This window comes from Coregonus lavaretus (genome assembly GCF_964263955.1).
Source record: "Coregonus lavaretus genome assembly, chromosome: 18".
NCBI classification, from domain to species: domain Eukaryota; kingdom Metazoa; phylum Chordata; class Actinopteri; order Salmoniformes; family Salmonidae; genus Coregonus; species Coregonus lavaretus.
This window is the reverse complement of record NC_140005.1, coordinates 19,236,954-19,249,874: the sequence shown is the minus strand read 5'-3', so window position 1 is coordinate 19,249,874 and position 12,921 is coordinate 19,236,954. Positions and strand designations below refer to the sequence as shown.

The 12,921-nt window shown below is 43.3% G+C and overlaps 1 protein-coding gene across 1 annotated transcript; it reads right to left on the bottom strand.

The window, feature by feature from the left end:
• Positions 1–4,938: 4,938 nt before the first annotated feature.
• Positions 4,939–9,458, bottom strand: LOC311145555 (pre-mRNA-splicing factor syf2). The gene is made up of 7 exons (XM_084181825.1): positions 9,413–9,458; positions 8,896–8,991; positions 8,606–8,731; positions 8,076–8,193; positions 7,271–7,361; positions 6,559–6,657; positions 4,939–5,622 (listed from the first exon to the last, which is right to left on the bottom strand). Exons 1-7 carry the CDS (start codon positions 9,428–9,430, stop codon positions 5,457–5,459), a joined length of 714 nt encoding a protein of 237 aa, XP_084037951.1. The 5' UTR covers positions 9,431–9,458; the 3' UTR covers positions 4,939–5,456.
• Positions 9,459–12,921: the final 3,463 nt, after the last annotated feature.

Below are 12,921 nucleotides of genomic sequence, written 5' to 3'. Positions count from 1 at the left end.
TCCCAGCTGCCCACTGCACTGAGGCTAGGAAACACTATCACCACCGATAAATCTACAATAATCGAGAATTTCAACAAGCATTTTGCTACGGTTGGTCATGCTTTCCACCTGGCTACCACTACCCCGGCCACCAGCTCTGCACCCTCCGCTGCATCTTGCCCATGCCCCCCCCCCCCCCCCCCACCCCGCTTCTTTCACACAAATTCAGACAACTGATGTTCTGAAAGAGCTGCTAAATCTGGACCCCTACAAATCATCTGGGCTAGACAATCTGGACCCTTTCTTTCTCAAATTAGCAGCCAAAATTGTCGCAACCCCTATTACTAGCCTGTTCAACCTCTCTTTCGTAACGTCTGAGATCCCCAGAGATTGGAAAGCTGCTGCGGTCATCCCCCTCTTCGAAGGGGGTGACACTCTAGATCCAAACTGTTACAGACCTTTATCCATCCTGCCCTGCCTTTCGAAAGTTTTTGAAAGCCAAGTTAACAAACAGATCATCGACCATTTCGAAATCCCACCGTACCTTCTCCGCTATGCAATACGGTTTCCGAGCTGGTCATGGGTGCACCTCAGCCACGCTCAAGGTCCTAAACGATATTATAACCGCGATCGATAATAGACAGTACTGTGCAGCAGTCTTCATCGACCTGGCCAAGGCTTTTGACTCTGTCAACCACCGCATTCTTATTGGCAAACTAAATAGCCTTGGTTTCTCAAATGACTGCCTCGCCTGGTTCACCAACTACTTCTCAGATAAAGTTCAACGTGTCAAATCGGAGGCCCTGTTGTCTGGACCTATGGCAGTCTCTATGGGGGTGCCAGTGTTCAATTCTCGGGCCGACTCTTTTCTCCGTGTATATCAATGATGTCGCTCTTGCTGCTGGTGACTCTCAGATCCACCTCTACGCAGACGACACCATTTTGTATACATCTGGCCCTTCATTGGACACTGTGTTAACAAACCTCCAAACGAGCTTCAATGCCATACAACACTCCTTCCATAGCCTCCAACTGCTCTTAAACACTAGTAAAACGAAATGCATGCTCTTCAATCGAACGCTGCTGGCACCCGGCCACCCGACTAGAATCACTACTCTCGGCGGGTCTGACCTAGAGTATGTGGACAACTACAAATACCTAGGTGTCTGGTTAGACTGTAAACTATCCTTCCAGACTCACATTAAGCATCTCCAATCCAAAGTTAAATCTAGAATCGGCTTCCTATTTCGCAACAAAGCCTCCTTCACTCATGCTGCCAAACATGCCCTCGTTAAACTGACTATCCTACCGATGCTTGACTTTGGCGATGTCATTTACAAAATAGCCTCCAACACTCTACTCAGCAAATTGGATGTAGTCTATCACAGTGCCATCCGTTTTGTCACCAAAGCCCCATATACTACCCACCAATGTGACCTGTACGTTCTTGTTGGCTGGTCCTCACTACATATTAGTCGCCAAACCAACTGGCTCCAGGTCATCTATAAATCACTGCTAGGCAAATCCCCGCCTTATCTTAGCTCATTGGTCACCATAGCAACACCCACCCGTAGTATACGCTCCAGCAGGTATATCTCACTGGTCATCCCCAAAGCCAACACCTCCTTTGGCCACCATTCCTTCCAGTTCTCTGCTGCCAATTACTGGAACGAACTGTAAAAATCTCTGAAGCTGGAGACTCTTATCTCCCTCACTAACTTTAAGCATCAGTTGTCAGAGCACCTTACCGATCACTGCACCTGTACACAGCCCATCTGAAATTAGCCCACCCAACTACCTCATCCCCATATTGTTATTTATTTTGCTCATTTGCACCCCAGTATCTATATTTGCACATCATCTCTTGCACATCTATCATTCCAGTGTTAATACTAAATTGTAATTATTTTGCACTATGGCCTATTTATTGCCTTACCTCCATAACTTGCTACATTTGCACACACAGTATATATATTTTCTGTTGTATTTTTTACTTTGTTTTGTTTACCCCATATGTAACTCTGTGTTGTTGTTTTTTATCGCACTGCTTTGCTTTATCTTGGCCAGGTCGCAGTTGTAAATGAGAACTTGTTCTCAACTGGCTTACCTGGTTAAATAAAAGGTGAAATAAAAAAATAAAAAAGTAAAACATGTCCGCTTTAGGTATAATGCCGGGAGCCACTTGTGGATTTGACAGCTCAAATGCAGTTCCACCTCGTACACCATCAAAATAACCACTATGCAGATGTCGGGTAATGTGGATCTGATTGAATAGAGCCCTAAATCGGGAACATTCTGGCAATAACACAAAAGTGTCTTGACACATCTTTAGGAGAGAAAAAAACGAGTGTTTACAGAAGGGCATAAAGGATTCCATTGTGTGTGGAACACAGAACGCCTTTTCAGTTTGTCTTGAGAAAAATGCTAAAAGTCAACCCTTGCAGGCAAACTTTATTTGATGTTTAATTTTCTATCCTACCAGGGATACCAAGCATCTATTTGGGTAAATCACATTAATTCGATTTTCATTCAAAAACACCTAGCCCTGTACCATATACGTGTTTTAACAATAGAGTTATCTATCACTGTGTAACAGATTTCCAATTTATAAACACTCTTATCTCATCAATCTTCAAAGAGAATAACTTCCAACAAAAGCCTTTTGGCTAACCTATCACATTCTCTTCTCATTGTACTGGGGGAAAAGCTCTTTCATGTGATCTCTCTGATGGAAAAACATGACACAGTATATGTGGGTCACTGCCTGCTCATCAGGCACATGATTGTGGATAGGCCCAATAGTGAAAAGGAAGAGGAAATACCTATACATGAATGGTGCTGACCATTTAGGACCACTAAAGATATCTGCCAAAGTTGGCCCTCCATGAGGCAAAAAGGTAAAGCACTATCATAGTTTTTTTGCTTTAAATGTAAGCTGATTAATGAACGTTTTGTATTATTTATTTCCTTTACATCATGTGTCCAACCCATTCCACGGAGAGCCGAGTGTCTGCGGGTTTTCGCTCCTCCCTTGTACTTGATTGATGAATTAAGGTCGCTAATTAGTAAGGCACCCCCCTCACCTGGTTGTCTAGGTCTTAATTGAAAGGAAAAATCTAAAACGAGCAGACACTAGGTCCTCCATGGAATGAGTTTGACACCCCTGTTTTACATCATCTTCAGCCAATATCCTCAGGCTGATCAGAGGATAATTCAAAAGAAACAACCCTCACCTGAGAACCAAACCAGGCCGGGTCCCAACAACTCTGCAAAGTAGAATCAAATATCAAAGACATGATTGCCCTAATCAAAAAATCCTATAGGATTCCAATAAAAAAAATCCAATAGCAAATCCTCTGATTTTGGAACCTATCCTATAGGACTGTATCCTATAGACCTTATTTTTGTATTGGATTCCTATACGATGCTATAAGATAAAATCATATAGGACAGAATCCCATAGGAGTCCAATAGGACTGGTTCCCAAAATGGTATAGGATGTTTCTACCAGGGATCTACCAGAAATAGTGAAAATGGGGTTGTCTTGCCTATAATAAGGCACATACATTTAGCAATAATAAACTAGACTCAAAAACCACATACAAATAGTTACAATTTAGCTAGCGAGCTAGTCAGCTGACAGGCAAAATGTGGTTAACAGTAGTGTTTTAGCTAGCATAAAAACGAGTGCATAAAATGCTGCACAATTACGAAAATATGTCTAAAACATTGACAACTTAGTCAGGAAACAAATACTGTACTCACTGTTCTTTCATTCACGCACAGTGAAGCATAAAACAGATAGAATAATAATGTTAGAAAACCGGAGATTCTCTGCACAGCCACAAGTGACGTGTTAAACTTGGGAGTTAGGATGACGTCATCAGTCACTCTTACATTTACGTCATTTAGCAGACGCTCTTATCCAGAGCGACTTACATTATTCTTTATTTTAATTTTTTTTCATACTGCCCCCCCGTGGGAAACGAACCCACAACCCTGGCGTTGCAAACGCCATGCTCTACCAACTGAGCTACCTCCCTCTTAAAGGGACAGGCTTCCTTACAGGTGAATAAAACAGAAATGACATAGAACCGATCAATGGACATTTTGTAATTAATGTTGTTGTATTGTCCTGGAACTAATGACAAACTATAATTTAATGGGTTCAATTTAGAAAAAAAGTTCTAATAGCATTCTGATTGGGGTGACAAAATCCTTATCAAAAGATTTATCAAAAACCTATGGGATCCAATCAAATGACTTTTGATTCCCAATAGGAAAAAAGTTGTCTAATATAATCCCAATTGGATTCTGATACAGGTGACACAAAATCCTATAGGATGTTTTGACTAGGGTGTATACCCCCCACACGCCATCCTCATCTACAAGGAAATCATAAACAACTTGTAAATGTTTTCTTGCACGCTAGCCTTTGAAACCCCTCTTCCCCATCTTATTACCTAACCCCATGAGGCTTATTCAGAACACATTCAGTAACGCCGATGAAACATTACACAGATGTCTGATTCAAATTAGGAAGGATGAGGATCAAATTCTATTCAATGTGTTTGTAGAACCCCCACATTGTATTTTCTAATAACCCATAGTGTGCATTGATACAGAATAAGAGAAACTGAATCAGGGGATGGGTGAAGATAGCATGGGAATCTGTTGACTGTCTGATCTCATCTTAGGTCACAAGTCTCTCCTAGCTCATATTCTGCTTGGGGGCAGTCGGCTTAACAGAGATGTGAGCGATAACGATTAAATTGTATAATTGTTTTTTTATCTCCTCGTGCACCTACAATAGCACATTCTTCTGCTGGCATAACTGATGGACACACTGTAGCCTTAAGATGAATGATAGTGTTTCATTCTCACGCTCACGACAAGCCCCCCCCCCCCATCCAACCAAGACCGCATTCAGCAAGACCTACAAATCTGCTAGATAACAAAAACGTTTAAGAAGTTTTATTTAAACAAAATGCGTGTTCATACATACCATAAACACTGACAGAAAGGCAGGAATAGCGTTACAAGAATATTCAGGTTGTACTCAGAGTTAGCTATTCCACCTGATTCAAGTAGTCCTGTGTAGCTCAGTTGGTAGAGTATGGCGCTTGCAACGCCAGGGTTGTGGGATTGATTCCCACGGGGGGCCAGTATGAAAAATGTATGCACTCACTAACTGTAAGTCGCTCTGGATAAGAGCGTCTGCTAAATGACTAAAATGTAAAAATGTAATTCAAAGTGTTTTAGTAACAATACAGTAAAACATTTTTAGTTATAAAATGCCTCTAAAGAAATGTCAGCGACAAAATACAAACTTAGATCTCAGATACGTAAGCATTGTCACCAACTGAAATGGGGTTTCTATGTTCTATGTACGGTCCTGTAACCATAGTGACTAATTATGGCCTTCAGTTACAACAAAGCAGTGGAAATGGTAGCGTCAATTAGAATGACCAGTCCAGTTAGACTGCTGTGCCTCTCTCCAGATTCTGCTTGATCTCGGCTGTGTATTTGCCATAGAACCGCTCTGCCTTCTTGTTGAACTTGGCATTCCTCTCGTTGATGTAGTCGATGTCTGCGTCATCGTTGTAGGCCCTGCGCCGGCTGTATTTGGCCCGCTTCTCAATCCTGCGAAGAACAGCAAAGGATCAGTGTCAAGGACACACACAACTCACAAACCAAAAGAACAATCATAGTAGAAAAACCTAATTCAGTTACATCAAATCCGACCTCTCCAGAACGACTCAATCACACACAGGCAACAATCCCTAAACGAAGACAGTATACAATTTCATATGCCAAAGCACCAATGGAAAACCTTACTCTTCTACTTGAACACACAGGCTGGCACACACAGTCACTTTGCTAACTCACAGCCTTTACTTAGTGTGTCTTCAAAGCGGAGATGTGCGTCATGCCCTGGCAGCTCCTTCCCTGTCTAATCTCTCACAGGAGCATCACTAACACAAGGACTCCCAAAAATAGTTGGGCGCAAAGAGGAGAGAAAAGAAAGATAGAAGGCTAATGTAACCCAGGGACACTAGGGAAGGTAATATGCTGGTCAGGTGTGAGGGACTTCAGGACTTGACCGTAGCTGGTATGGAAGGTCTAATGTGCAGCTCGACTGCTCTATTCCATGGCCTTTATTTTGAAAGGCATGCCATGCATTATTGGATTGGGGAAAATCCGTTCTATCTGGCAAATTTAACACCATTCATGCAGATGCAACAGAAACTGTGGTAATCTAAGGGGTGTGAATTAGAGATGAGGGTTCATTAACTAGGCAACACTCCCACTAAGCTAGAAAGAACAGACAAGTTTTCCAGCACCTCCCCAGCGGGTGATACCATAAAAGAGCCTTATCAGCCAGCCCCATCAGGCTCCCAACACTGGGGTTCATTCAGTAGGCATCAGATATGCCCTGGCTTCATGCACGCACATGTCTGCCTCTCCCATTCACAGAGGGCTTTCACTCTTTCCACAAATGGACCTTGTTTTGGACTCCAGTGCATTAAATGGGAGGTCAGAGGGGGATAGGATCTCTCTCGTCTCTATTACACTTACTGTTTCTCCACATCGTCCACCATGCGGTCAATGCCCTCCTTGGATGGGACGTGGGTCCCATGGATCAGGCTGTTGGATGTGGGGTGGAAGTCCTCGCCACTGTGAGACAGAACAGGAGAGTCGGTTAACACAATATCAATTATAATGATCCTCCTCAACGCCATCCATCTCTCCAAGCTGAATATGAGCCATCTCTATGACTGGGAACATTATGCTTTAGTGTAGTGCACCCTTCACAGCTCCACATGTGGCAGCAATTAAGGGGAAAAACCTGTGGGTTCTGAACTCATCTTTGGCTGATCAAGAAAACCCACCATAACTATAACCATACCGTTCCTCTCTGAGCATATGCCTCACACTGACGCTTTTAAGACATTAAATGATTTTGTGACAATGTCAAAACTAACCATGGGGCAGGATTGGGGCACACTGCCTGGGATTTAAGTGAATGCTTTCTGCACATGATCAGTGAAACTGTGTGATAGCAGCGTCAATTATCCATTTGTTTGACGCAATAAAAAAATGTAATGGTACCCCTTTTATGGGGGAAACAGTCTTCTTTGAAACATGTGCCTTTTCAAAACCAATATATACGACTTGTGCTTGAGGACATTGGGAGGCAACCCTGCACGGCCGACTCATTGTAGACAATATCAAAGACACTCAGTAATGGAAAATGAGAGAGGAGTTTTATGAGGGGGCGCCGGCTCACCACTGCTCTCGCTGCCTCTCGTAGCCGTCCATGTCTGGTTTGATCTGCTTGGTGAGGCGCTGGTACTGTCGCAGCTGGGCCTCCGCGTAACCTGCGGGCCAATGGCAGCAAACAAGAGAGGTTATAATTACCGGAACAAACAACAAGCAGGCGCAAAGCTCTGTGACAAAACCTGCGTCTGGTTAGGGGAGATGAGGAGGCCGCTTTCCCCGCTTTCAAGCCCCTCTGGTGATAATTTTCTCCCCAGAGGTTTAATTCAGAGACATTTTGATGCAACAGATGGCAGCCATATTTGGGGAATGCAGTGATCCCTTTTGGCAGATTAAATTGGAGGCAGTTAAAAATGATGTATCCCAAGGGGTCTTTACACGCACCCAGAATTCCTCAGGGCTACCCTGTGGTGGAGTGACTGTACCACCTCCAGTAGCTGTCTTCCACAATCTAATTTCTGCTGCATTTCAGACTGGTCTTTGTGGAGTTGAGGTCTTCACAAACAACCAGGCTCTACATTAAAAAGTCACTCTTTCCCACTTGTTTCCCCAGGCGTATATCTTATTTTAGATGATAGCTTGATTAAAAAATATATATGGATTGAGGATGTACAGCATGACATACTGGTAGGTGCTCTCCAAGCCCATGATTGAATGGCCCTCAGCTAAAGAGGAGGACCTGAGCTCTTCCTGACCATGTGGCCTTACCAGTTATAGCCTATAAGTAGAAACCAGAGTTTTCTTGTTCAGAAAAACTGACCAGCTGAGGCATGGTTGTTATGTTCGCTCAAAAAAAAAAGAGTAGTATCTCTCACCTGAGAATCCTGGATCAGGGTTCTTTTTCTTCTTCTTTCTCTCCCAACGCTCAGCATCCTCAGCACTGATCTCCAGCAGTTTCACCCGGTCATAGTCCTCCCCTTTGGCCGCACACTCCTGAAATCTCACAGACACACCAAGTCACTAAACCGCAACAGTGTGCATACAATTACTAGATAACTTATAACATTACTTATCTATTATCCTAAGGTACACAACTTGCAGTTGATTTCTGACATCCTGCTGTCTGTGATCAGCCAACAAAATAAAACATAATCCTACGCATGTGACGGTTCATCCAGAAAGCAGTGCCTCTGTAATAATAATTATGTTCAACATAGCAGTGGCCATCTGTAGCTCAGTTGGTAGAGCATTGCACTTAAAATGCCAGGATAGTGGGTTTGATTCCCAGGACCATCCATACGTAAAATGTATGCAAGGATGACTGTAAATTGCTTTGGATAAAAGCATGTGCTAAATGGCATATATAATTAATATATTATAATTAAGTCGGTTGATAAACTGGTACCTTTTTCTTTTCATCCGTCATAAGTTCCCACTCCAGACGGGCTTTCTTAGCCTCCCAGTTAGTTGGTAGCTTCAGTCTTTTGTCCTCCTCCACAACCTCCTTGTGATTGAGCTTGCGCGCTTCATTCTGCAATGGATACCACAAAATACATACATTCCAGAACTTGAATACAAAGAACACAGAGACAAGATATACCATGTAAACTCAAGCTACTTCTGAACTCAAATGAGGATAGGCTACTATGACGTTACTAAAATGTGTCTGAAATAGGAGAACCTTTGAACACACACCCTTTTGAAATGCAGTTCACGGAATTTTCGGAGTCTCTCCTCTCTTTTCTGAGATGCAGCACTATCAGTCTGTTCATCACTGACCGACGCAGATACCTATGAAAATAGCATAAACATTAGCTAGCTTATTAGCTAGCTTGCATAAAGTACTAACTCACATGTCAGATCCGTGCTGTACGTTACAGTGGCAAGACATAGCAAGGTAACGTTTGCTACGTAGCATGCTAATCCACTACAAACATCAGTAGCTAAAAGCAAATTGGAAATATATAACTAGTTAAGCGTTAGAAAGATAATGGTCTGAAATTATAGCAATTTAGCTAACGGTTAGCTAATGCTGTTAGCGCTGGCCATTGGACTGTAAACAAAGACATTGGAAGTACTGATACGAGCTCTCCATTGGGTACACTAACACATTTCAAATGGCATATTGATTTTCAATAATTGTTTATCTTCATCACAACTAATAAAACCCCCCTTTTCATTATTTAAGGATATCATTCGTCAAAACACCAACCTCAAAACAGGACGACATCGTTGAGCTAGAAGGCAGGAAGTCTTCTTCTTCTTCGGTGGGGTTTATCAGCGGTTGGCATCCAACGTTATGGTGCATTACCGACACCTATTGTACTGGAGTGTGGGGCAGAAACAGGGAGAAACTAAATCCTACCCGCCAGCCCCGTTTCTCTTAAAAAAGATAACAAAATATTTGAGACTATATCTAATGACGTGCTACTCAATATACTATTTAAACTAACTTCCTGTATCCCCTTCTCATCCTCTTTCTTTCCCTCTGATACTGCCCACACTGTAGCAATACATGCTCCACAGTCTCTGTTTCCTGACAATAATCACACTTTCCTGTTGGATGCTTTCCTATCACATTTAATGTCTTATTCAACTGGCTGTGTCCCACCCTTAATCTTGTAAAAATAGCCTCCTCTCTTCTTTCCCTTCATGCCGTCCTCCCCTCCCCGACTTTCCTCTGTACTTGAAATAAATGCCTTCCCTTATTATCTCTATTCCACTGCTCCTGCCATCTCTGCACCATCACTGTAAATATCAATCTTTTTGCCTCTGCCTTGCCCATTGAAACTTCAACATCAACATCCCCACTACTAAGTGCTTGTTTAGCCTGTTCATCTACTGCCTCGTTCCCCTCCACCCCCACATGGACTGGGACCCAAATAATTATTATCTGAATACCCATCTGTTTAATCCTGCCATGGGTTTGTAGCACCTCATAAAGCAGGTCTTGTCTGCTATGTGAGCTAAAGGACTGGAGACTCATTAACACTGCACATGAATCAGAGCAAATAACTACTCTGTCTTGTTTGACTTCCTCCACCCACTGCAAGGCCAACAGTATGGCCATCAGCTCTGCCGTATATACAGCCAGATGACCTGTAATACGTTTCCTGACTTCCACCCCACATTCTTGCACTACAAATGCTAACCCAGTACGTCTTGTCCTTGGATCTTTTGAACCATCTGTGTAAATGGCCACAAAATCCTGATACACAGTTTCCAGATGTCTCTTAAAGAAATCAGCTGGATCAACACCATCCCTATCTTTTTGTAGTCTCTCCAACACTTCTAGATCAACTACTGGAGGCGGGAGTAGCCATGTTGGTTTTACAGGAATAACTACCATTGGACTAAACTCCCTTCCATACAGTCCCATCTCCTTCGACTGGGTATTACCAACCCACGCAAAGCTCGTGTTCTGTCTTCGCTCATGTTCCCAGCATGCCTGTAAAATCCCTTTTGCAGGATGAGACACCCCATGTCCTTGTAGGTTGACCCAATAATTAATTGCCAGCTGCTGTCTCCTAATCTGCAATGGAATATCCCCAATCTCCACCTGTAATGCAGCCACTGGGGACGTCCGAAACGGCCCACTACATATTCTGAGTCCTTGGCCCTGTATGACATCTAGCCTTTCCAGTGAGGTCCGGGCTGCCGAACCATATGCTATACTGCCATAGTCTATTACAGATCGGATCAATGCAACATACGTGGTCTTCAATGAGGAACGCCCAGCCCCCCACTCCTTCCCCATGACACAGCGCATCACATTTAGCACCTTCTTACACTTTCCCACCACTCTCTCAATGTGTTCTGCCCAGGTCAGTCTAGTGTCAAAGTATACCCCAAGGAACCTGAAGGCCCCCACCCTCTCCAAGTTTCTCCCATATAACCTCAAGCATACCTAATCTCCCACCTTCCTCCTGGTAAAGAACACTGTTTGAGTTTTCTCTACAGAGAACCTGAATCCCCACATTAATGCCCACCGCTCTACCTCATCAATTGCTTCCTGTACCTTCCTGACTACGTATGGCACATTTCTTCCCCTCTTTCATAAGGCCCCATCATCTGCAAATAACGACCTCCCTATATCCGGCTGTACCTGAGAGTAAACATCATTGATCATGATTGAGAACAACAGAGGACTAATCACGCTCCCCTCTGGTGTATCGTTATCCACCAAGTAGCTGCCTGATAAAGACTTCCCCACCCTCACCTGGATAGACCTTCCAAACAGGAAATCCTTTATCCAGTTGTACGTTCTTCCTCCTACCCCCATAATATCAAGCTTGATTAACAACCACTCCTTCCACATCATATCATACGCCTTCTCCACATCAAAAAAGACAGCTACAACAGTCTCCTTGTTCACCTGAGCCTTCCTGACCTCTGCTTCTAAGCAGAGCACTGGATCCATAGTTCCCCTACCCTTCCTGAACCCACTCTGATGTGGCGATACTAGCCCTCTGCTCTCCAGGAAGTAACTTAGCCTCTCTGTAATCATACGTTCCATAATCTTACATACATGTGATGTTAAAGCAATTGGCCGATAGCTTGTTGGCTTTGGTGGATCCTTCCCGGGCTTCCGGATTGGTACCACTACTGCCTCCTTCCAACTGCCTGGTCGTTTCCCCTCCTCCCACACTCTGTTGTACAACACCAATACCTTATCCAGTGCCTCATCACGAAGATGGGCCAACATAACATAGCACACCTCATCTTTCCCAGGTGAAGTTAACCCAGCCTTACCTATTGCTCTTTTCACCTCTGCCCTGGTAAATGGTGCACAGGCAGGAAGTCTTCACTCTGAATGTCGGATGTTACGCAACGAACGGAATTGGAGCGTCGTTATAGAAATTCTCAATCAAATATTAATATTATTAGTATATTATTTAGATTGTAAAAAATACATTAAAAGTATCATCATTACTCATAAGGGGGAAAATCCAATAATGGGCTACTGTCTTGGCATGGTGTCAATAAGATATTCAGTAGCCTAATACATTGATCTTGTTTTCACTCCACACATGTGCACATACTGTATCTTTGATAGGTGTATATGATACTACCACTGACCTGAGAACATATATATTTTTTAAAGTTAAAATAACAATGACTCTTATTGGATATGTCAGGGAGACAGCCATTAGTTACACAAACAATGACAAAAACCTGTTAAATTATGAACAGATAGAGAGCTATCTGAGTATTCACTGTAGCTATTGTGTCATTGTGTGAGAGCCAGATCTATTATCGTGACCCAATTTGTAAGTCGCTCTGGATAAGAGCGTCTGCTAAATTATCTAATGGAAATGGAAATGTGACACCATGACAAAAGTAATTGGTTTGCATCTGTCACGACTTCCTCCGAGGCTGCCTCCTCTCCTTGTTCGGGCAGGCTTCGGCGTTCGTCGTCACTGCCGCTCCTCATATCATCATTCCATTTGTTTTGTCTTGTTTATTACACACACCTGGTTCATATCCCCTCATCAGTACCTGTATAAGTGTTCCCTCTGCCCCCTTGTCTTTGTGTGTGATTGTTTATTGTGGAGAGTAATGTAGCTCGGTGGAGCTCCTTGTATTTTTGTATTGCCGGGATAATTGTCCTCTGTAGCTCAGCTGGTAGAGCACGGCGCTTGTAACGCCAAGGTAGTGGGTTCGATCCCCGGGACCACCCATACACAAAAAATGTATGCACGCATGACTGTAAGTCGCTTT